The sequence below is a fragment of the Prinia subflava genome, chromosome 5, assembly GCF_021018805.1.
Source record: "Prinia subflava isolate CZ2003 ecotype Zambia chromosome 5, Cam_Psub_1.2, whole genome shotgun sequence".
NCBI lineage: Eukaryota > Metazoa > Chordata > Aves > Passeriformes > Cisticolidae > Prinia > Prinia subflava.
This window is the reverse complement of record NC_086251.1, coordinates 42,921,193-42,946,830: the sequence shown is the minus strand read 5'-3', so window position 1 is coordinate 42,946,830 and position 25,638 is coordinate 42,921,193. Positions and strand designations below refer to the sequence as shown.

At 38.2% G+C, this 25,638-nt stretch overlaps 1 protein-coding gene across 10 annotated transcripts in view; it reads right to left on the bottom strand.

Annotated features, from left to right (window-relative positions):
• The window catches only part of NRXN3 (neurexin 3), a 906,050-nt gene that overhangs the window by 113,536 nt on the left and 766,876 nt on the right, over positions 1-25,638 (bottom strand). For all 10 annotated transcript variants that reach the window (XM_063399086.1, XM_063399087.1, XM_063399090.1 and 7 more), the window contains one exon: positions 19,128-19,299. In XM_063399086.1, the coding sequence (XP_063255156.1) occupies positions 19,128-19,299 (172 nt within the window). The remainder of the gene's footprint in view (positions 1-19,127; positions 19,300-25,638) is intronic.

Genomic DNA, 25,638 nt, shown 5'->3' with positions numbered 1-25,638 from the left:
AACACCTAAGACTTGAAAGATGAACGGGAAAAATGAGAAGTAAAATTTGAAAAGAGCAAGAACCGTTAATTAAGGATGCATTAAGACTTCTGTTCATTTACCAAAGACTTGGGCCTGTTGCCAGAATAAAACAAAAACTCGGAAACTAATTTCAATAAAAGTAGAAATAATTAGCCAAAATGTAAATTCTGGCAATTACAGTTCCATTGTTCCATGTTGATGGATAACAGAATTATCCATTAAAGTGTGCTTTGGTGGAAAGCTCCTATTACTTGCACAGCACAGAGACGAACAGGATTCGCACAAAGCCTCTGTCCAAATTCCCTTGCTACTGCAAAATTGTACAGGTCAGCTCTAGTAGAAAGGAGCAGCTCAGTGTGATGCCAGCAATGACAGTGAACAAGAGCCATCATTCTGCTTTTCATTTTTTTCAGCTAGAGTCACTTTCTGATTAATTCTAATTTTTGCTTCAAGTATTATTTTTACAAAAACTCTTCAGACAGGCATAAGAGAAGCGCATTTTTTACATGCAACATTGTAATATTGTAGAAAAAGGATTAAGCCCACAACTTACTGAAATAATGCTACCATAAGCAGAAGTTCAATAGATCAGTTGTGCTCCAGTATGCACTTTGAATGAATGGTGGTCCAAGGCAGCAACTGCTCTGCACAATTGCAGTATTGCCTTTAAAATCCCACATATAAATATCTCAATAGGGCTTTGTATTTATTTGACTCTCTGAAACAGATGCTGTACTCTTTTTTCAATGTAAAAAGATAACAATGAAAAAAAAGCATAATTAAAAACTGAGTCACTGAAGTCCAGCCAGTCAAGGGCAGACACTGTCCTACTCAGGGAGTATGACTGGTGAGTCTCAGGTGTTTGCTCATCCTCACTGCAGAGCTGTTGCTCAGAAATGCTGCCAGTCCATGTGAGCTACCTGCTGACCACAGCTGCGCTCTCCAGCAGCAGCTTGGAACTGCTGACTGTGTGCAGCACCTGAGAGGCACTATAGCAACGCACCAGATACAGTCCCACGAGGATTTATATGTCCTAATCTTAAGGAGTATTTGTAAAAATTGTCATCTATATCCCTGTAAGCTCAGCTGTAAGGAAAACAGCCATTTGCATTTGGGTTAGGATCTCCCACTATAATGATGACTATTTAGGAGCCTTGCTTCTTATTTGGGGAACCAGGTAAAAAAGAAACAAAAGCATTTAAGAACAACTTTACTGGCCCAATTACTTATTAACTTCTTGAAAAGTCAGATAATTTATACCTTCCATAAACATATTAATTGTGGGAAACTGCTATTCCCCATTGTAGAAATATCTAATTAAGCACCAGCTGACACACATTATTGCTCCAGTTTCTCTGTTACACCTCAGATGCCTGCCATATACAATTGGTTACTCAGATAAACTAGAAGGAAAAGATAAAATTGAAAATACTCTCTCAGTAATTTGTCAAGTCATATTTAACAATGTACTGTGATGACTTGGAGTCACTCACAGACATGAAATTACTTTTAAGTACATTCCCAGCTCTCAGAATTCATATCAGCACCACCAAAAAGTCAGTTCTATCCTTCTATGAATACATACTCCTAAACAGAAAATTTGAACCATGTTTAAGGCAGGAACCAAAAGAAAAAAAAAATTGATAAAGAACAGCTGAGTTAATATAAACAACAAAAACAAAGAAAAAACTCTACCTAAAGCTAAAGAGCTAGTAATATTAACAAAACAATGATATTTGATCTGTTTATTAATAATAAACTGAAGACTAAGCTGAGGTCATGCAGATCATTTGTTTTTCCAGCTTCTTAACCCAAATGACAGCTTCCTTTCCTGCAAGCTCTGCCATTCATTTAAGCCTAGGGGAATCTTACACTCACAGGACACTCAAAGGTTTGGGGAGAACTGAAACAAAATTAAGTCAGCTACAAAAACAATTTATTTTTTAAGATCAGGTAGCAAGACATTCAGCTTAGATTTTCTCTCAACACACTAATCCATGCCCACCAAAACAGCCAAATCTCATAAATGCAATCATAAAAATTCTGCATCTCCTTTAGGATTTTTTTTTGTCTAATTGCTCTGTGCCTAATTTTTTTTTTTTTTTTTGGTTGCATGTAAGGAAGGAGTACTAGGTCCTGAAAAATCCTCAGGAGGCATTTCAATGGCACTTAAAGACCTAAATTTCTCTCTCAACTCAGACTTGAACACTTGAAAGAGGCTGCTACTAGATCTATATCGCATGTGATAGAGATGGAGTTTTGGTAGAAATGGGGGTTATTCCCCACTTTAAAGAGTACATTCTGAGCTAGAACCACTGGTTAAATGAGTGCATTGATACTGTAATGTCAATGGGCAGGCACATTTTCCACAGCCCCGAAGAAATTCTGTAACAGTATTTACAAGCAACAACTCCACTGTCCTCACCCAGTATCAGTATGCACACAAGTAACGTTTTAGTGGTGGCAACGAGATCTTTCTCAGAATGAAGAGAGTTCAGAGGAATACTAGAGTCAGCCAGGGGCTGGCATGGAGTGCTTCCTCCTCTCTGTGAAAGGCTGACTGCAGAAAGGAAAAAAATGTGGTGAATTGAAACTCCTCAGAAACAGGGCATCTGACAAGGCCAATAAGACTCAGGTAAAAAAAGGAAATGGGACAATAAAAAAAGACATGACGATGAAAAATGGGTTTCGGATAGTTCTAGACCTTCAAGAAAGCCAGAAATGACAACTATTCCCCACCACATCTTTAAAACCTTTTTTAAAAATCAGGTTTAATTTAATTTTATTATGTTATTATTATGCAGATACATTCAGCAAGATTAAGATACATATAAAAATCATACCTCTAAAAGAGATGAAAAATTGAAGGGCATTAGAAAATTCAAATAGGTTTATACTGCAACATTAGTCTCTGATCTATCTTTTTTGGTTTGTTTTTAAATTTTATTTCAGACACGACTTTGCTTTTTTAAAACATGTGCATGAGAATGTGTTCACTCATATACCCAAATACAACAGTGAGCTAAAGAACAATTTTGTCATTGTTAAGTGATTAGAATAGTCATTAAATAGAACCAATAGAACCACACAATTACTGAATTATTACTGACTTGGATTTGTGCTTTAAAAAATAAACACAACATTTGATATGAGAGCTCAAGAAGGAAATATCATGGTTTGCAACACGAAGTAATGTAAGCTCAGCATGAAGAAAGCTTATAGAACCTCTGACAGCTGAGGCATGGTGTGATTAAAAGTGTTTCTCGTCCATCTTCACACACAGAAATTTTCAGTAACAAGCCTTTTGTGACCTCAATGCAATTTCTTTCTATAGCTGAATGATACACACATTCAAACAACCCTTTCACACAACTAATGTAGATTCTTCTCTTTTTTTCCTTTTGAGTCCAGATTTGAGTCCAGGCTGTTCTTCACAACAGAATACACAGGATAGAGTGATTTAAATTTATTTCAGAAAATACTCATAGTTACCTAATTCTGCATCAATGTGGGTCTCAGAAGTTGCAGGATATTTTTTACAGTAAAATTGTGTTGATTAGTTTTGCTACTTGTGATTTACTAAATATTTTCCTCTTATCGTTTCTAGCTGCTTAAGTGATTCAAGTACCAATAGGAAAGGTTCATTTTAAATAAGTTTCTTCTTTTTTCCTTTATCCACATAACCAATTCCTGTATATCAATACTACTTAGATCTGCTCAACAACTTAACTTCTTCTAAAGTACTGTGCCACACCACATAAACACATTATTTTGCCTATTTTTATTCCTTTTTCATGTGAAAATTCCAAAGCAAACTGTGAACATTAGAATTAAAAGAAGTCTGTTGTCCCATTTAGGACTTACATGCACAATAGAAGCTCTCCTGCATGTCCTAAGTTTTTCAACAAACTGATAAGCAACCAGGCTTTTATGACCTCAAGGATTTTAATGGTCATATTTTGAAATCTTCTAGATTCTTGAATCTTGGTTAACCTCAATATTCAAAATATTTCAAATACCACAGACATTCCTGAGGATCAAATACTTTGGAGGGGAATAAAACAGAAGTGCTGTATGTTTCTGATTTTTTTTTTTTTTTTTTTTTTTTTTGGATTGTCCCTCTTTTTCCAAAGGAAATGCGGAATCCAGTCATAAACATAAGAGTCTACTGGTTAAATATGATCAGTTGCCAGTATTCTGCCTTTTTTCTGAAGCCCTTGTTATCCCTGCTCCACAAAATACTCTGATAAATAGATCTGACTCACTTTGAACTTTAGCTTTTGGTAATCCTCAATTTAGACCAAACTAAAATGGGAAAAAAATCAAAAGAATTTGCTTGTGCTAATGACTACTGGCAGTTCCCAGAGGAAATGCTTTTTATGCTGTGTAATAGTCCAGGGGACACAGTTTAAATTTGCTCATGGGCAAAGCAGAATTTTCTTCCAAAACCCTATAGTGCTGGAAGATGTTTTTCTTTTCTACTGGTGGTTCCTTTAAGGAAACAAAAAAATTTTATAGCATTAAGCTTATTTCTAAACCAAAATGGAATCTTAAGCAAAGACAGAACAAGAACAATTGAAGCTCTGAAAAATCTTGCTTCTTGGCCTAGACCAATCATAGTGATTTACTGCCTCTTAAGTGTGAAACAGAAAAACTGAAAGGTTCCAGGAAATTGCACTGGGCAGAAGTAAAGTACTTGCTTTTCGGTGGAATATTAATGCATCCTGATGTGTTGTCAAATCTGTGAGGATGCTGAAAAGAATACCATAAGAAAACACTCATCCGATCTAAATTACTGTTAAAGGCTGTTCTATGAAGCAGAATTTTCTTCATTGCTTCTAGTCTCTAAAAAGAATGAGACGTTTCATCTAATGAGCAGTTACTAAATGAAAAATGCTACAGTGATACTAATGATTTAAAGAAATACCTTGAGATCAGTGTTCAGGCTTTAAAATGTTTCCACCATTTCCCCCTTACTGCAGATGGAATTTCCGTAGGAGAAGGGCTTGTAACAGCTAGTGTTTGATAGCTCAGTTCACCCAGCAGCCCTGCATGCCAGCTCCCTTTGAGTTTTTATGGATGCCCATAATCTCACTGAGATTTACACACACCTAATTGACATCATCATGGGAGAGAAGGAGCCTTCTACAACATGGAAAGTGTATCTTTGATGGCTAAATGCTCTACTAACATAAACTGACTCAGTTCAACTTAACCCCAAAACCCTCCCAGGGCTGATGCTGTGTGCCCTGGAAAAGGAGACTTGCATGCATCACGGAGAAGCTCCCATTTCACCCTCTGATAAAGGGAACTAAAGCTTCCAAAGTGTGCTTGTGATTGGCACAGACTGAGCCTCTTTAACCACGTCCAGTTCTAGGCAGCTGCAATTAAAAACTTACAGTATACTGAATTGCCCCTTTTTCACATTTCCTGAAGTACATATTTTTTTTTAAATACTAAGAAGTACCACTATTTGTTCATAGCTTCTAGTCATTTAGAAAACTGACATGAGTCTATTAGTAAAGGATTAGAATCTATTTTTAAGACTAGGCCTTCCTCCATACATCAGAAAGGAATAACAACACTTAGAATCAAGTTTTAGCATCAGGTCTGTTTATGTATAGATGTTTATTTTGTCGTGTTACTGTAAGACCATATTGTGGTTTATGTTATATAACACAGGAAATGGTTGCACTAAAATCCAAACATGTAAAAAAATCTCTACTTACAGTGGCTTTAGAAAACACTTGAAAAAAGTCCAGACCTGAAATCACAGATGTGGCTTATACAAAAATGAAACACGATAGCCATGCTAAACAAAATGATTATAAGGCAGATGATCTGGAATCTTTCTATCACAAGCTGTCCCTCTAAAAATTCTTGTAAAGCTTCAGTTTTACCTTATAACAGGAGTGTTGTAGAAAATTAGTTCAAATTTGGGATTTTATTTCATTTGGGTGAATTGAAAAATAGACAAGTCTTATCCTTGTTCAGCTTTGCTTCACTTCTTGGATATTATATTTTTCCTCTGCCTTCATTGTTCAATAAAGTTGCATCTTTTGCTATTGAATTCTCATTTTATTTCTTGTCCTCATTTTCCCCTTAGTCCTGGATGCCCTTCACTTTATCTTCAATTCCCTCTGATCACATTGTTTGCTGGGAGCAACACCTTTTATTCTGTTCATCTCACTGTGGACTGGAGTTAAAAGCTGACCTTCACACTGCAACCCTCCTCAGCTCACTGCCCTCATGACAAGAGACAACAAGGTCTTGGTAGTATGAGTACTAAAAATATGAGAGAGAATTAGCAAGCCAGACTCCAACAGTAGAAGTTATTCAAGCCACTGGAGTTCCTAAGTGTCTAGTGCTGCAACCAAAAGCTTTAAAATGCCATTAGTCCCTATTTTAGCTGATCTTTTTTAATCTAAAAAACTTGGGGTTCTAATTTAAAGTAAACCACCATTCAGGCCAAAATCAATGGGAAATTCAGAAGAAAACTAGGAGCTAGGAGTTAAATTTGTCTGTGCAGGAGGTACAGCTAGCGTGGACCACAATGACACTAATAAGACTAAGAATGACTTTAAGAAGTCATCTAATTCAATGCTCTGCCCCAGGACAAGACCAGCAACACTTCAACCTCCCTTAGATAAGTCTTTCTATCCTGTTTTGGATGACTGAGAAAATAAGTGTCTTACCCTCGATAATCTAGCACAGAAGCACAATAGGAGCAAAACAAAAGAAAACTCAGACTAACAAAGGTGGAAGAAGGTTAATCAAACCTTTTCAAGCATGCAGAAAAAAAATATTGTGAAAAAAGTGACTTGAGTCCTTTTTTCTATGTGCACATTATGCTGAATCACTTCAGCCACGTGAAAGCTGAAGCCATGGGCATGAAATAAAAGCAGTCTGCTTTAGTTCTCATTTGAGCTATGTTGGAAAACTGAACTAGTGTACAGTACAGAGAAAGTAGTTACTAGTTCAACCTCTGTAAAAGTATGAAGCAATTTGGGTGTCTACATTACTAGATGTTTGAAATGTTTTGTAAGGAATGTGTAAATTACTGTGTTTTTTCACTGACCAGATCCAAATTGAGCCCCATGTCAGGCAGCCAAGGCTGAAGTGTCTATTAAAGAAAAACTGAAACTACATATTGATCTCTCCATTTAAGTGAGAAAACCACCCCCCCTCATTTTGCAGGAAGAAATCAGAGATTGGAATAAAATCCACTGCTATTGTTCCCATATCCCACTTTGATTCCCTTGTGAAAGGTCAGGATGTGAGTTATATTGCCCAGTGGGAACAAGCAGCAATAATCAAATACCAAAAGCACTGTATTTGTATTGACACTTTAAATTCTATTAACTCTCATTTATCTAGAGCTTGTTTATCTGTTTTGTGCATTAGGCAAAGTCAGGACAGAGAAACACTGAATCTAATTTACATATTTGGGGTTAGGCATTGGAGCTACATGAGTGCAACTATGTTGCTTCCAGGAGCAATATGAGACTGAAAACAGCACAGATGCCTTTGTAGGGTGCATGATCTAAGCTAAGAAAACTTAGCAGCAAACAACAGCAGAAAACAAGAGCAGCTCAGTTCACGTGGACCCGCAGTCTCTGCCTTGGTGCAGGTGGCTATGGAGCTGGATTGGCTCCACTAGAAACCTTCAGATGTTCCTGAATCTCATTTTCCTGTGCACATACTATGAGGGAGATAATATGGAGAGTTAAATGTACAAATAGAGAGAGCATGTGCAGTCCTTTCCCATTAACACAGCGTTACTGTAGGGAAGCTGCTCAGTCAGTAACAATAATGAGAGCAACACCTATAAGGCCCTTAGTCAAATGTCACTGATGAGGACTGGAAAGCCAACCAGTTACAAAAGACCAACTGGCTAAAACTCTATGGAAGGGGCAAGTTGTCTAGGGTCAGTTCCAGGAAATAATTAAAAGCATGTAAGAAACTGACGAAAGAAGAAATTTATTAAGAAGCACTTCCTACCAAGTGCATATTAGACAGTGCTACAGTATCCTCAAGGAAATTCCTGAATTATTTAAAATTTTACTTGAAAAAGCGGTGGGGAATATCAGTTTATTACAGAATGGAATAAATGAGAGCAAACAGGCCTTTCCCATTTCTAATTGCTATAAATCATTAAATCAATTCTTCTGTTTGCATCAGTTTAGAGAAAGGAAAAGAAAACGGTAGGATTCTGTAGTAACCCAATGAGTCTTCTCAATGACAGATACTATTCACAAAATTTTGCCATGACCGAGAGCATCAGGTACTCACTAAGTAGGAAAGATGTAAATTCATTGACCCAGAAGGACTTCCATGTTCAGTGAATTGTAGAATATTTTCTATTTAAGTCACCACAGATAGGTAAATTGGAGCTTTATCCTCTGTTTACTGATGGGAAAAACTGAGCTGCAGAATGGTAAAAGCATTACCCAAGATCACAGAGAAAGGCATCTCTAAACATAAGGCTGGGATTTGTGAACTTCTGACGCCCAGTTCCATGCCTGGCCCCTTTCATTTCTGACCATCCTTTCACACAGTTGCTCTACTGCAGATTGTAGTACTGGAGTTTAATGACTCCACGCTTTGCAGTGCCTTTAGCGAGCAGGGAGAAGGCTGATGCAGATGCATCAACCCCGTCTGTCACTGCACGTCAGCCTGTCAACCTGGGATTACAGCTGGCACTGTTCTTTCTGCAGGCAATGTGATCAGAAAAGCACAAAGTTGTTCAAGCCTGTGATCCCTCAGGACAGATGTTTGTTTGCTCATTCTTACTGTGCACACATGTGCGCTTATGAGAGAGAGACAGGGACAGAAGGAGAGTCGGGCAGAGAGGGAGAGAAGATATAAAACATAAAAACTCTGTTTGACCAAGAGAACTGAAATAGAACTAACCCAGGAGAGAAAGGTAAATATATTAATGTCTGGGAACTCACTGCGCTGTGCAGCAGGATTTTATTTAGTCTGAGTCTCCATCTGAGAAATATTTCTCCATCCTCCTCTGCACTACATTATACAGCTACATTTGATGTTCCATCAAACAGCTGAAGCAATAGTAATTGGTTGGATGGGGCTCTGAGCAATGTGGTCTAGTGGAAGGTGTCCCTGCCCATGGCAGGGGGTTTGGAACTAGATGATCTTAAAGGTCCCTTCCAACCCAAGTCCTTCTGTGGCTCTAATTAATCTTATGCCAGCAAAGGAGAAATTTATCAGAAATCATTGTTGATATGGTTTATGTTTGGTACTTGGACCTCATACAATCATGGAGCAATGGACACAGGTAAGAACATCTTAAAATATCTGAGGATTCAGTCAGGATACACATGCCTGTGTGAACAGCTGTATACTTCGGCATGGAATTGTTGGAAAGACAAAGCTATCAGGATATACCTAATATCTCTTAGTATGTAAATACTATTCATTGAAAATAGCAGGATGTCAAAGAAACACAGGGAAAAACATATGGAGTGTATCTGTTTTGCACCATAGGATCTCAGGGACTGGGACTCAAAGGCCTGTGGTAATTACATGAATGCAATGCAATACTTAAGGATATTCCTCAGCCCAGGGTTCTTAAATCAGATACCAGGTGAGAACAACTAGGCAGAAAGATGCATCAGTGCCATATGGATACTGCATCTTGCAATATTTTAAGTGATCATTCCGACATAGAGCAAATCTAGGACTGGGAAATCATGAAGCTCATCCCTTCATGAGTTTTAGTTTATGCCATAGTACCACACTGTCAAAGGTTAATACAACTTTTCCTAGGCATTCACTCCATGTTGAAAGAATTTATCTTACAAAGAACCCTAGTCAATAGAACTAAGCTAAGAGGAAAGAACTAAGATTTGAGAATCAATACCATCAATGGAAAAAGAACCAGAGAAATACAGAAAGATTACAGATGCCACTAAACTATCCAGGGTTGTTATGGTTTAAATTTGGCTAAGCAATGGGGTCACAGTGCAGCAGAGTAACTTCTCCAGCTGCAGAAGAAGTGGAAGTATTTCCACACAATCATGTCTTCCTAAATAAATTAATGAGGGGAAAAAAAGGAACTATTTGCTTTCCATCTGAGAAGTACAAATGTAATTACTGTGGATATGATACAAACACATACAGCTTATTTAACTTCATATTTCAGATCACAAACTAATTGCAAAAGTAGGGCAATTTTTTTAGAAGGACATCTTTTGGGGCATATTTTTGTTGTTGCCATGGTGGGTTGCTGTAATTCTCTGGAGCATCAGACACTTGACAGGTCTCAGACTCAATAAGCTTGATCAGATGAACAATCAGACTCTGGGAAGACAGAAGAGAATCCCAAATCCAAGACCATCAAAAAGAAGTGTCATTTTGACCATTAAAGCAAATTTTCTTCTAAAGTATTTGGTATCCATCTGTAGATTTGACATATTGGACATCCAGTCTGATTCAGGAAGATGTAAGAGTGTTGCTATACTAATTCAGCTAACTACTGAATATATAATACATACAATACATATAATACATATCTCTGGTTTTTTGGACAGCACCAAAAAAATTTCCTCAAACTGTCAGTACTTTCTGGTAATATTTTTTTAATCTGATCTATAAACAAGATACAGTATTTTGGCTAAATTAAAACTAGTATTGCCTCTGTGGCATGTATTTGCATGTTAGAACAACCTTTTATGTGATTGTTATGTAGAAGTAATAAAGACTTCTACAGACGAATACTTCTTATTCCTCTCCCCTCTCACAGATCTCAAGGTTTATCAGTGGGATCTTGGGTGGGAATTAGATGGTCATGGCTACTTGCATGGAGATACTTTTCTGTGTTCACCTCCTTCCTTAGGTAAACTCCTTCTTTCAACCCTACTGCTGCTAAATCATATTGTGCTGTTTGTTCTGCTTCATTACCTTACATGTCTTCAAAAAGACCCATGCACTTCCCTCTTTCTTGATGCCAAGCTGTCAAATTCCAGTGCTTGACAGACTGCCACTGACATGGGCTTGAGGTACTTGGTGAAGTTAAAACTACAGCTCACTCAGACTGAATGCAGTGTGTTGCAAGAGCTCAGATCAGTTTTAAGAAACAAAACAGGAGCAATGGATACTGGAAGCCGCAATATAACCACATTTTGTTTGTTTATTTTCTCTCTTTTCTCTCTTCTGTCCTCAAAAACAGAATTTGGAAGACAAAAAGTCCCTACAACACTTTCATGAAACTCTTTGAGGATGGGGCAAGTCAGAAATAAACCACAGATTCATTTTTTTTTCTGTGGGAAAGCAAAACTCAAAGCACACAGCAGTTACACTCTAAGCATAGTGGCAACATTTATGTAACTTTTACATCATGTCAGATCCTATCCCATCATCCAGTATGGAAACAAATACATTAACATGAGTGTTTTTGCAAAAATTCCAAAGTGTGTTTGTTGATGACTTCATGTATGGAGGTTTGTATGTCAGTGGATACAGGGGAACAAATCTTGAGTGTTCATATCAGGTAGCCATATTTATCAGTTTTCCAATCCTATAAATATATTATAGATGCCATGGCCCTGCAGTGACAAGCTACAATCAACTCTTGATTTCATCAACTTGTCATGCTTTAATCATCCCTCTTGGCAGATCTTTCAACATATGTCACCGTACTGCCTTCAAAATGTGCTTCTCCAATTCTGTTTTATTAACCCTGTCTTTTTCTATGTTTTAGGCTCATTATGAAATGCAGTAAATCTGTCAAAGGCACTTTATATGCTGTCTCCAATTCATGCTGATAGGAAGCATATGAGAGCTCATTTAAGTCCCACAAAATGAGTACAATATGAAAAAAATCAAAATCCACAAAAAAGTATGTGACAAGAACCCTGGTGATCACATTCAGCCTACAGGGCTAATCAAAAATCAGTTATCTTGTTCCTTACTCATTGCCCACTCAGAAGGACATTTGGATAGGAAAATATTAAGACTACAGTGGGATCTGGTAGCAACAAGAAAAAAACCCTTCAGCATACAGATCAAGTAACACATCTTATTAAGGATTCCAAGTTGTCCAGCACAAGATCCACGTGCCTTTTCATGGAGACAACTGGATTCAGCCAAACTTCTTATTATTACCTTGGTTTCAAAAGCAAGGTTTCAGAAGTGAGAAGATCATAACAGCCTCAAGTCTGAGGGAAGGAAGAGATTGCGACAGGGGCACAATAAGGCAGATGCCAAAGTTTTTCCGGGGAGTTGAAGGGTGGAAAGAAGAGGAAATGACATGCCAAAATCATTCTGCAAGTCACAGAGTGAATTTAAAGGAAAAGGACCCAGGCTCTGCAAAACACAGAGAACTAGCAATTTCCTCTAAGAAGGCACAATTATTGAACATTTGTAAATCACTGACATGGTACAATAAGAGCCACATAGAGGTACTGTGCAGAGATAAGTACAAACTTAGAAAGAAAGAACTGGTTGCAATGACTCAGAAATCTCAGTTAGATTTGATTTAGAGTTTTCCTTGTTAATTTCACAATTAGGATTAGACCTTGCATCACTGAGCTCACAAGAACTAATAATCACAACATTGCACATTATAAATAATATCAGTGCACATCTCAGCTGAAGAAAGGATATGTAATCTTTTCCTAATTTCCCCAGCGATGCTACTATTAGGCTATCTAAACTTACCTTCTTTTTCTTGTCTAATGCATTATAAATTAAATAAAGCAAAGTTGGAAGAGGTAATATCCCATTAATAACAGTTAAAAACAGACAAGGTTTCAGAAACAGTAGACGTAAAAAATATTTCAGAAGGAGAAAATTAGAATGTCACTGATTAAAAAAAAAAATCCCAAACTATCAAGAAGAACTTATATAGTGAGAAATAAGGCTGCTTTTTTCAACTGTATTGGGCTGACTCATAAAACTATTAACCTTCAGTAATTCTGCATTTATAAGTGAAGACTAATACAGATAGCACACACTATTTCTCCACAACTAAGGCAATCTTATTTCCTAGCCTGGTCAGCAGGTAGCAAAACAGAGCACAGAGAAGTCAGCTCAGTCCCCTGCTTCATTCTTGGGAAAACTACTGTCTCCCCCTGCTCAGCAATAAAGGCAGTGAGATGAACCCCAGCATGCACAAAGAATCTGGATACAATCTTGTGAGACCTTCTGTTTCAAGGACAAGATGAGGATAATATATAAAAATCAGCAGCCATAGGTGGGAGCTGCCCTGTATGTTTTACCTCAAACAAATCCTTGCTAATTCTTGTCCTTAACAACTACAACAACCACTGCATTATCTGAGGAAATTCCTCATCATAACAATCTCTTGTGTGTTTTGTGTAATTCCTTTACAAATAATCTTGAGCCTTCTGCATGTCCTCCTAATATCTCAGGAGAGGATCTCACTTTCTCCTCCTCTCTTCCTCTCCTGCCTGTCTCCCCCAACCCCCCCTCCTCAATTATCTCTTGCTGTCTTCTGGGTGGTTATGTTTAATCTCAGGATTAGGCAGAAGCCTGCAGTTTGCTTTGAACAGCTTATCAGCTTCCAAGAGACATTTACAGGGAGAGAAAGACTCCAGTCTCGATAGCAGTAATTGTATTTAGCTTGTAAGATACAAGGCTATTTATCTCACGGCTGGGAAATCACAGAGGGAGAGAAATAAAATGTTGATAAAAAAACTAAATAAAGCCAAAAAGAATGGAGAAGAGAAGAGAAGAGAAGAGAAGAGAAGAGAAGAGAAGAGAAGAGAAGAGAAGAGAAGAGAAGAGAAGAGAAGAGAAGAGAAGAGAAGAGAAGAGAAGAGAAGAGAAGAGAAGAGAAGAGAAGAGAAGAGAAGAGAAGAGAAGAGAAGAGAAGAGAAGAGAAGAGAAGAGAAGAGAAGAGAAGAGAAGAGAAGAGAAGAGAAGAGAAGAGAAGAGAAGAGAAGAGAAGAGAAGAGAAGAGAAGAGAAGAGAAGAGAAGAGAAGAGAAGAGAACTCATCAGAGTCCCATCAGTAGAGGGATGAGGTAGGAAATGGACTTGATTGAATAAAAAGATCATGCCAGTTGTGGAAGGAGACTGAAAATAACAAGGAAAAGGTAATAAAATGCCTTGAGTAGGACAAGAAATTACCTGTTTAAAAACAGACTATGAAATCTTGTTCAATAGCCACAGTAGTGTAAAACTCATGGAATTTTATTTGTAGAGATGGGAAGGAACCATTTTTAGATATAGTGACAATCTCTCTAGAAAAAGGGTTCTGTTTGACCAGTCTGTCAGTAAAGTAATGGTTCCTAAGATCTGTTGTCAACTTCCTCTAGCACAGCTTTGAAACAGTCTTACATGTCCCATCACTAAGTACCATGGAACAATAGCTCAGCTTGTCTCTGCTCCCACTCCCCAGAAAGCTGTAAAGAGCAATGTCACCCCTAGCCTGCTTTTCTCCGAACTCGACGACCCCAAAGTCCTTAGCCACTTTCCTTAGGACATGCCTTCCAGCCCTGTCACCAGCTTTGTTGATGTCCTCTTGACGTTTTCATGGATGTTCACATCCTTCTCAAATTGTGGGGCACTACTGTGAGGTCTCACTGAGGTGAGACCACACCACTGCTGAACAGAGCAGGACGACCACCTTTTGCATGGCTGTTTGTGCTGGTTTTTATGCTCCCCAGGACATGGTTTGCTGTTTTCACTGTCAGGGTCCACAGATGACTGACACTGAGCTTCTGCCCACCAGCACCCCACAGCCCTTTCTGCAGGGCTGATCCCTAGCTACTCCTCTCCTAATTCATAAAAATGCCTGGTGTTACTCTGCCCCACATGCAGAATCCAGAATTTTTTCTTGCTTAATCTTTTTCCCATTAATCATAGTCCAATGCTCCCATCCAGCTAGAATCCCCTGCAAGGCCTCTTATCCCTTGAGGGGGTAAACAGCACCTCCCAGTTAGTTCCATTAGCAAACTTCCAACATCCACCATCCTCCCTTCATCCATGAGATAGATGACCTTACCACAGAAGAATGAATATATTGAACAGAGCTGTCCCTAGAGGTGAACCCTGAGGAGCAGCTCTGGTGTTCAGTTGCCAGGCAGGTGTAGCCCCATCCATCACAGCCCTTTGAGCTTTGCCATTCAGCCAGCTCTGAACCACAGCTGGGCAACTTCTCTGGGATGGTGCTGTGAGGGATGTTTGCATTACTAAAAGCATTACTAAAATCCAGGGAAAACTACATCCACCACCTTCCCTTCATCCATGAGACCTTACAATAGAAAGACATCGGATTAAATGGAACATTCCCTGTGTGAACCCATGCTGAGTGTGCTTTATGGCTGCATTATTCTTTAAATGCCTTTAAATAGCATACAGTAAAATCTTCATCATTTTTCCAGGATCTGAGTTCAGACTAACAGGCCTGTAGCTCCTTGTATCTTTTCTCACACCCTTCTTATAGACTGGAATAGCAGTGGCTAGGTTCCAGTCAGCAGGGACCTCCCCAGACATCAAGACCCTCGTTAGATAATTGAGAGGGGTTTTGCTGCTAGCATCCTCCAGCATTCCTTCAGTTAGATAGAAAAAACATTGAAAGAAGCAAGTAAAAACTAAGCCAGTTTTCTTCCCTATCTTACATAAAGTGTGTGGCACAAATCAAGCTACTTCTGTACTTTAGACTACAGCAGAAGTTTTATATTCTGACTGAGAAAAATTATATCACATTGTGATAACTAACTTAATGAATCAAACATGAAGAAACTAGCTATCAGTACAGCCTATGGAAAAAGCCCATCTCCTTATTGTGTTCTTGACAGAGAGGAGAAAGGGCAAAACTAATGCAAATAAATCACAAACAGCTCAATGGTTTTGGCTGAACCGTAACAGCTGAGTTGCAGACAGCACCCTCTGTACTAATGCTAACTTTTTAACATCTCCCAGTTCTCAGGAGCTTTGTGTCAGATACCTACACTGGGCCACTGTTCTTACTGTTCAGTAACAGAAACTCTGGCACTTGGAAATGGTACTAAAGATGAGAGATCATTCCTAGTAATTTGGATTATTTCAGTCACAAAGTCAACTTTAACTCCAATGTAATTCACTCCTTCACCATTTTTCTCTAACTCTTTTCCTTACATGAAGGTGTAAAGTTCATGTTGCAGGTGACTGGAATGCAATTGGATGCTATAAAACCCAAAATCTCAGCGCCTGAGTTGTAAGTTTGTTGTCATTCTATTTTCCTTGTCTTTTATTTGAAGTTGTAAAAATAGAGTTTTGGAGTCTTGTGGTCCCATTGGGCTAGTTTCAGTTAATTTCAATTTAACTAAAGACTGTATATTAAGGAAAGCCAATATTCTCTCACTTTGCTCATTTAATGAATATCCAACTTTTATTTGTACTTTTCATTGAGCAAGTAATTATGAGTCTAATGTATAATCCTTCCACAAGTAATAAAACTCAGAGAGGAGCACAGAAATGCCATTCAGAACGCAGCCCTGACTGAAGATTGCACCATGTGTGATGATAAAGAAAATGCATTAGAGAGTTTATAAAATTTGTAAACATTAGGCTGTAGCAATGTGTGGAAAACCAAGCACACATGAAATTATTCATTTTACAGACAATGCAGTATGTCCAAGCAAGTGTGGTCTGCAAATGCAACATTTTTTAAGCACCCCAAATCACAGTGTTTCCAGAATGGACGTGATCCTATGTGAAACACAGGGGATTACTTAGCTCCTATCACTCAAGTTTGATATGAATTTAAATTTTCAGCAGGTTCCAGTTGAAACACACTGGATTAGCCTGGGTCCATCCAATCACAAAGCCTTTAGAGCTGAATCTCTGCTGAACACAGGTTTGGTCTTGCAGTCAGATCAAAACAATAAACAATAAAAAACAATAAAACAATAGTGCAAGTTTGGTTTGGGAAAGACAACAAGTAATTAATTTCAAAAGCTCCTGTTCAGTCTTTGTTTTAAACCATTGACTGCCCAGGAAATGAGACTAATAAGTATTGGTTTCCTGTAATTATTGGTTCATTGAATCTTTTCTGAATCTTAGGCATTCATAACACCACTCTATTATATGGATATTCTGGCATTTAACATGAATTGACAGCAAGCCACAGTCCTTTCCTCTGGGAAGGCTGGAACATTGCCCTCCTCCCTTGGGTTTTTTTGTTTGTTTGATGGTTTGCTTGGGTTTCTTCCCACAGCAATGTAATATCCTTTGGGGTTTTTTTTTTTCCCTATTTTTTTTCATTTGGCTAAAATATATGTTTGAAAGAAGTAGGAAAGAAATAAGGGAGAAACCTGCACACACAAAGCATGGTCCTACAAGCCTCATTTTCACAAGGACAGGTTGAAAAATTCATCCTCTACAAACAGACAAAAATTGAAATACATGCATGGAAAGGAAAAGGTGTCAGGAAGATAAAGGTGTTCTTTTTTCCTAGAGTACAACTGCATACACTCAATACTAGCCCAGAACATAAGATTAATGCTGATTCCATAAAACCATACATCTTCTAATGAAAACACAGAAATATCATTAGCCAAGGCAGAAGCCCTGGGTACTGAGGTCGTCTCTGAGTGTGATTTATTTTCCCTTAAAAAAAATATCTCTAAAGAATTGAGCTGAATATTTTGTTTCTTCACACCAGAGACTTACTACAGCAAGCTATATATGAAGAAAATTTATTTATAGGGTTTGTAGTGACTGTAATTGGCTGCCAACTGGATTGGAGGCATTTTACATAATAATTGATGAAAGGAGCAGAAGAAAGATCCTCAGCTGGACCTTTCCTAGCCCACTTTCCTCTCAAACCAATGGATAGCAGAGCTAGAATCCAACTCAGCATATCTGTCATGGCATTCTCTAAAAAGAATTTTTTCACAGAAATAAGGTTAATAATTGAAATGTATCCTTTTACATGTACCTCACAAAACACTGACAAAGGGACATTCACAGTAGAGAGCAATACAGTATATATAGATGACTCACAATTCAAAACTTTTCTGTGTGCTTTCTGAAGGAGTAGAGGAGATGATGTCATCCCCTTGGAGTAATTTATTAGGATAATGTTGCATAAATTAGTATATAACCTCAAGTTAGGATATTTCCTATACTTTAAATTTCTTTTGAACAATTCCTACACAACTAGCAAGAAATCTTCCTTTTGTCCACAATTACTACTGTACAACCCAGAAATAAAGAAGTGAATGTTTCTTAGACTCAGTATTGAAAACCACGGCTTGATCTTAGGCAAAATATGAAGAGGCATGAGGTTAACACTGGAGATCTTTCCTTGTGTTCATTCTTCCTTTTATAACCATGTACATCAACACACCTCAGCTATCTAATGCACTGTCAGCACCACACAGATCAATCTGTTTTTCACTTGGAGTAAGTTTGATCCTTTAGCATGGTGACATAAAGTATCATGAGGTTGTGATTTGCTAGTGGTGGGATAAAACATGTGACAATGTATCCAGAGCCAGTTATTCACTATTTCTGGTGGATTTAGGGTAATGATTTCCAAAGATATTGAATATTTCCAGTGCATTTTGACCAAAAGTCAACTAGGAGTTGTCAGTTTTGGTTAGATGGGGTGTTAACCTTTGTATCTGCAAACCTAAGAGATAAATTGAAATTCAGATGATAAAAAATTATGAGGCAAGCATAAGATCAGCTGAAATACTTTAATCTTCCATGTTCCTTACATTTCTACTCTATATTTATAAGACAGTAGATGGGGTGTGGCTAGAGTCACTGGTCCTTTTCATAAAGTCTGTTCAAAACTTTTCTACCCTAAATATTTAGAAAATATCACAAGTAGCAAAACCAAGTTTGTCATTGAATGGCTCTGTATCTCTGTGTAGAGCCAAGATTCACTTAGAGACCTCTGAAATAGCATGATCTTTGTGCATCATACCACACAGTTGGCACGCGTACTCTTCCATTGTAAAGGACCATTGGTTTGTTTTCCAAGAGACAGAATATGCAAGACCAGGCTCTAGAATTTATTGTCGAGATGAAGCAACAAAGATTTCTATAGCAACCAGTGGTTATTAAACACTAGTTTATAGGCACAGATACAGTGAAAGAGACAAACAAAAAGCAAAACACACATACCTGTGGGGTAGTGCTCATTCACTGGCCAGCTGTCAACCTGGAGCGTTGCATTGCCGCCGTTCCTGGTAAAGCGCACTACGTGGTATTTGCCATCATTTACAGGTGTGCTCTCCTCTTTAATAGAGATGTCCACTGTGCCAATATTGAAGACTACACCAATCTTGCCTTGTTCCTAAGAGAACAAAAGAAACAAATGTTTTTAAATTGGTGCCACTTAGGAGGATGTTCTTGGCCTGTAAGTCTCTGGTGGGTAATTCTGCCAGTAGATGGCACTGAAGAATACACAGAAGAATCATTTTGAGCTTTTTGTAAGGACACATTTCATTGGTTTTGCTTCAGTGCAAACACTTTCACACTGTTCTTTACAGCATTCACCTGAAGACAGTGACTCATTTGTTCCCGTAAAACATCACAGAAGACAGGTGAGAAACCAGGCAACAAAAATCAGGAGATGTGGATAAAGAGTTATTTGACCAACATCTCTACTGATTATTACTACTCACTTGTCATATAAAATGCAGCCACAGACAGGCTGTTATTTCAACACCTGTTTTGTTCTGTTATTCTTCTTGGGAAGCAAACATTCCTCATCCCCCAAAAAATAATTGTGGGATCCAGCAGGAAGAATGGAGTTAGAAGGTGAATGGAGAAATGTCATTAGCTGACTTGAAAAAACAGAGGGAAGCTACCTAAAAGACAGGAGCAGCCTATCTTATTTTCCTCCATCACACACGCTTTATTGGCAGTGCCTTACTAATGAAGCAGTTTTTTCCCCAAACTTTCCACCAGTCACTGATTGAAAGGGAAGAGCAAGCAAAGCCTGTTGTAGCAGCCACAACACTTCCTTCTGCAGCTCCCCTCAGATGGTTCCAAATAATGACCATATTTAATGACTTTAGGTTGTAAAATACACACCTAGAGTATACTCAGATTAGATATATGCATTTAATACTACTGATTTAAAGAGTGACAGAAATTCTGATCACTGTACAATTAACAGCAATGCATATTCAAACACTCAGTAAGGAGACGCACAGTATGCTGGTGACAACAATCATGAAGGCATACTATGTGCACTGCACAGATCCAAAACTGGAACAGGCAGGCAGAAATAAAATGTATGATATAGGAAGTCAGTACAATTGCTGGCTATCCATACTATAAAATTGAAACAACAGAGAGTCGATGGCCATTTTTCTATGCAAATATATCTTCCTTGAAAAAAACCTGAGATACAACTAAGGGTCATGGGACAATTCTGTTCCATTTACTACCTTATGTAGCTGCTTAGTGGGCAGAGGACCCCATCCTTCAGGGCTGTTACCCTAACTATACTACATTCACGTTAGCAAATCTCAGCAACAAGAAAGAAACCTCTTCTCTTGTACTTCATGGGCACCTTGGATTCCTCTCCTGGATTTAATTCTGTCTCCAGATGTCAAAAAATCTTTTTCTGAAAATTCCACCATGTTTCAATTTCTCAGAGAGGTCTTTCTGATTTCTTACCTTACCTTACATTTCAAAGCTTACTCATACCAAAGTACTCATCACAAATTCCTTGTATCTTCAATATCCTTCTTTTTTTTTTTTATGACATTTTCTTTCTAACACCAAGTTTCCTGGTGTCAGACTACAATATTGTTTTAGGAAAGGAAAGCAAGCAGTCCTGTAGCTGAAGAGGTCATGAACAGTGGTTCAACCACTTGAAGTTTAGCTCTGAAACAGCAAGCATCCTGGTTTTTCTCTCATTACAACAGTAAATTTTAGACAGTGCTAAATATATGCTGGATAAAAAGTTTCATGTACATTCATACTGCTGTTCTTTGAAGGGACTTTTCTTCAGGATATTAATATCAGCAGGATATGTGAGGTAAGTGGATTGCTGCTCCCAGCAGATGCATGAATTCAGATGCCATTAGGAAACAACCAGTATTTCTTATGCTAGCCCAAAAATAAGTGAAATTTCAGTCAACAAAGATAAAAGCACTGCTGGCACAGCTTTACCACTTCTTTGACATATGAAGTAAGTGATCTCCCAACACTGTTTTAGTGAATCTTTTGCTGGCAACCATGTGATTATCTTTACCTGCATAGCAATTACCAAAGAACATGTAATTAATTTTTTGTCGAAGGCTCAAATAATATATAGTGACCTGGCTACTGATATTGTGGTTTTGCAAGATATTGCCTAACAATCAACCTCCTGGATAATCTCTCATATTGCTTTTTAATTGCCATCAATACATGAAGCTTCTTTGGCAAACTGTGGCTGCTCTAAGAAGAGTTCACCTTGGTGAAGGCATGGCATGAGCAGGTAAGGTGAAGAGCTGCTCCTTTTCCAGTGAAACAGATTGCCACCACCACAGAAAAGGAAGGGATTAAAAGGTATTCAGCAGAATGAAAGATGCATACCTTCAAGACTATAGGCTTAATGAGGCAAAGGTAAAAACTTGCAGGTGGGGAACAGGATGGTGGGAAGTTCAATTAATCTCTGCAGAATGAGGAAATGTTTCTGATTTCTTCTCGGAGGAAAAGGAGATAGCACCTTTCACCATTTCCTTTCCCAGGGCTTGAAGGAAAAGACCTATTTAAAGGGCTAGTGATAAGAGGGCAAACTGGGAAAGAGATAAGGTTCTGGAAGCAGAGGACTGCAAAATGCCAGTGGCCTTTAATCTGATGGAGAGACAAGGGAAAAGAGCAAACTGATGCCTTCCCCATCCCAAGAGAAATCCCCTCCCAGAGCCAGAGAGCACAGCCCTTCTAAAAGCAGTGTAATACCTTTTTGCATTTAAGAGGTGCAAAAATTTGTCTAAAAAAAAAATCATGATTCTTATGGACAGCCTATTCCAGCTCTCTTCAGACGACTCAGGCAGAGCTCTCTGTGTCTCTAACTCAAATTTTGCAGAATCACAATTTCTGAGACTCTTGCTTGGACTGAGTAGGAACTTGTCATGAAAATGGTTTTGTTCCAATTACCAGAATAAAACACAACACAGTACGTCAAAGGTAGCGCTACTGAAGCCAAACTGCACACACAGACCCCAAGGTACTGTTTATTTATGATATTTTATATCTCCAGAGCACCAGATACTATGAAAAAATTACCAATCAGTTTATGCATTCCTGACAGAAGAAAAATAATACAGCAAAGCACAGGGAAAATCCTACAGCAAAGAACATTGACCATGGACACAAGGGGAAAATCCACAATTTATTTTCAACATCTCTTCAATTCCAGTTTCTTGCTCTACAACATTTCATTAAAAGCAGCTTTTACCAAGACCTACCTTCCTTCTAAATCTGAAAGACAAGCTTTACCATTATGGTTTAACAGTTCATGATGGACATAACCTTTCATTCCTTTCCCCACACATTCAGCTAGAGGATTTTCTTTCCACATAACCAAACAAAGGTATTAACTAGACCAGTAAATATGTGGCAAAGAAAGATTTACCTTTGCGCCACTACCTATAACATTTATTTTGTAGCTATAAGAAAAAAAAAAAATCCTAACTATAGAGCAAGGAAAAAGGTGAATACAGAGCCACACAGAGCAAACAAGCTACATGGTCCAAAAGGGTTCAAGAGAATTTTAACAGACAGTGCAATTTTTTTCCTCTCTATATTGGTATTCACTGGGTGCCCCAAAAACTTTCCATGAAAAGGTAAACATTAATTAATGTTTTTGAAACCTCCAAGTGACATCAAGTGCTGGCACTATGTCTTGGAAAACTGAGAACCATTTTATTTATAAATAATGAAGTGAACTCAGCATTCAATCTATCTTACTTTTCCTCTTCTTTCTTTAAGGCTACTGTGCCAAAAACGATTTTTAAAGTTTTTCAAGAATTTGTCTTGTGCTGATTTGTCCCATAAAATTGCTGCCCTCAAAAGCCACATTACCATTTCATTCCTTACAGTACTTCTGGAGATAAACATTATGTCTCTAAGACTTTATAAATACAATTATGAACACATAATGGAATGGTTGTAGATAAATTATAAAAACAAAAAAAGCGCAAAGTACTGAAAAAAAAATAGTACAAGGCTTCTCCTTGACCTGTCTACTCTACACAGACTCTTGGCAACAGTTTGTTACATGCACAATTATTAAACATTTTCAACATTATTAAATGACACAAGAGCTAATCTACAGCCTGGATCAGGAGATCAGTAATTTATTGCTTGCCCTGAAGCATTGGTTCACTTTGGGCAACCTTTTTTTTTACCTTTCTGTAAACCAGATTCTTTATCTGTGACAGAAGAGTTATAGACACCTATCTTTCTAAGCTCCTCAGGCCTTGAAAGTCCAGATATATTTTACTTAAACACTGACTACACACTGCCAATCCAAACACTTCAGCCCTGAAAGCAACTACAATCTCAGAGGAGAAGGTCCTAAGCTTCCCTCAAATTCTACATTCAACTCCTTCAAAACCTGTTCATTTCCTCTGAAGGGACCTCAGAACAAGTCTGAGGTCTTACATTTTAACTTTTGTTTCTCTTTGTTCAAGGAGAAGTGGAGCCTGTCCTGTGTGCAAGTTGTCAGGCCTTCGCTTTCTCCATGCCTTTACGTTTTGAAAACATCTGTCTTTATGCAGCAGACCAGGTAGAAAGAAAGTAAAATGGTGTTGGCAGTGAGTTTGTAAGATGAGCATTTAGAGTGTGTTAGAGTGTGCCACAGACTACAGCCACATGCACTCTGTGATCTGAAAAGGGCTTTACCCTTAGATTTTCTTTTTCTTAATCTAAAATTTAAATTGCCCACACTAAAACTATATATTTGTTCCCTGTGTTCAGAAAGCATTTCATTTCCAAAACCAAGTGAGAGAAGTCCAGGCATTAGCACAGATCCTACTCTCTGCTGCATCAATGTGAATCAATAGCAATTCTGTTGAAGAAACTCAATTCCTACTGATGGAAGTGGAAGCAGAGTTTATCCCAGTATCTTTTTGTGTTGCTTTGCTTGTTTTTCTGAAGCCAAACGTAAAATTAAAGGAAGCATTTATAAAACATACCTGAAATCTGACTACAATCCCAGGCTGTGTTTTCTCACACTCATTTTATGGCATAATTGTTTAAATAGTGAGTACTGCAGGTACTGCCTCCTCCTCCCACCTGGCTGGTTCCAACATGGCTAGACATCAGCCCAAACCTGGCAGACAAAACTCCTAGTTGCTATGACCTGCAGATCACTGCTGGGTTTGCTGCTCTGGTTTGACATTGATACAAGCTCTTCTAGTAATACAACAGTCCATTTCACACTGTAGGAAGGCTTAGTAAACCTTCCCTCTGCCCCCAAAAATGCCACACACATACACTTCAACTGCCCTACCCTCTAAATTCAGGAAAATTGCTTTGGTTTTTTTTATAACCCTAAGAACTGCTCTTCCTGGAATGGCTTGCTTCTGCTTAGGCTCCTCACACTGGCAGTCTATGCTTCTAAAGAGATTGAACTTTTATTCCTTGCTCTTTGTTTTCACTTTATTGTTTAAGACTTTCTTTGCTTGATTTCCTTCAGGGTTGTGTTTGCCTGGTTGTTTTTTATTTTTGCTTTGCCTCAAACTTGATTCTGAATGTTGGTACCTCTGAAGGATCACTCACTCTCTGTGGTTTAGGGGGTTTTGCACAACAGTGCTAAATGTTGTGAGTTATCCAGGAGAACCAAAGGTATAGATGCATATTCCACAGAGGACACTCCTTTATTACTACAACTACAACTCACTTTATGTGAACTCATACTGTAAACAGAAACTCAGAAAGTTTTTTGCTGATTAGAAAGGTAGTAAAAACCAGCACTGTCCTTAGAGGGCCCTTCTGGGCTGCAGCTAGAACTGAGCTGGCTGGACAGATCTTTCTGGTATACATGTACCAATGGATTTAAGAGGGAGAAGTAGTACAACCTGCATTCAGCAGGGAGTATAAGGCAGTTAGTTCTGCTCTTCTCTGGCTGGCCATATTTAGTACTGTTTTTAAGATCACTGAGAGGTAAGTCTGAAATCAGGATTCAATATGTGAAAAAACTCTAGGGCTGGGTAAAGGGAGAGTTTACTGAATGAAGTCTGCCTTTTTCCAAACAGTGATGGCAGGGGAAGCAAGCTCAAGAATCAGTATTGCCACCCTGGTAAATATGATAATCCACAAAAACAGCAAATGCTCTGAGAGAAGTGACAGGCACTGAAGCTCACCTGACTTGGAAGTTTTTGAACAAGGCACCAACACTTTACAGTTATCTTGAAACAAGGAAAAAACGTTGTTAAGGGGAAAGGAAATACTCAGGTCAGCTAATTTTGTTAGATTTTTAAGGGCTGGTACAAGGATCAATAGGTCATTTTTTGTTATATACTGTTACTGCTTCTTTAAGGTGCTCAACTAGATCTACTCAATACCAGTTAAAACCTATTTATCAGAAATAATCACACACACACAGAGGACAAAACAAATAGAAATTATTATCCTCTGGGGGCATGGTTTTTAAAAGAAGCAGTTCTCAGTGATACATAATTTATAA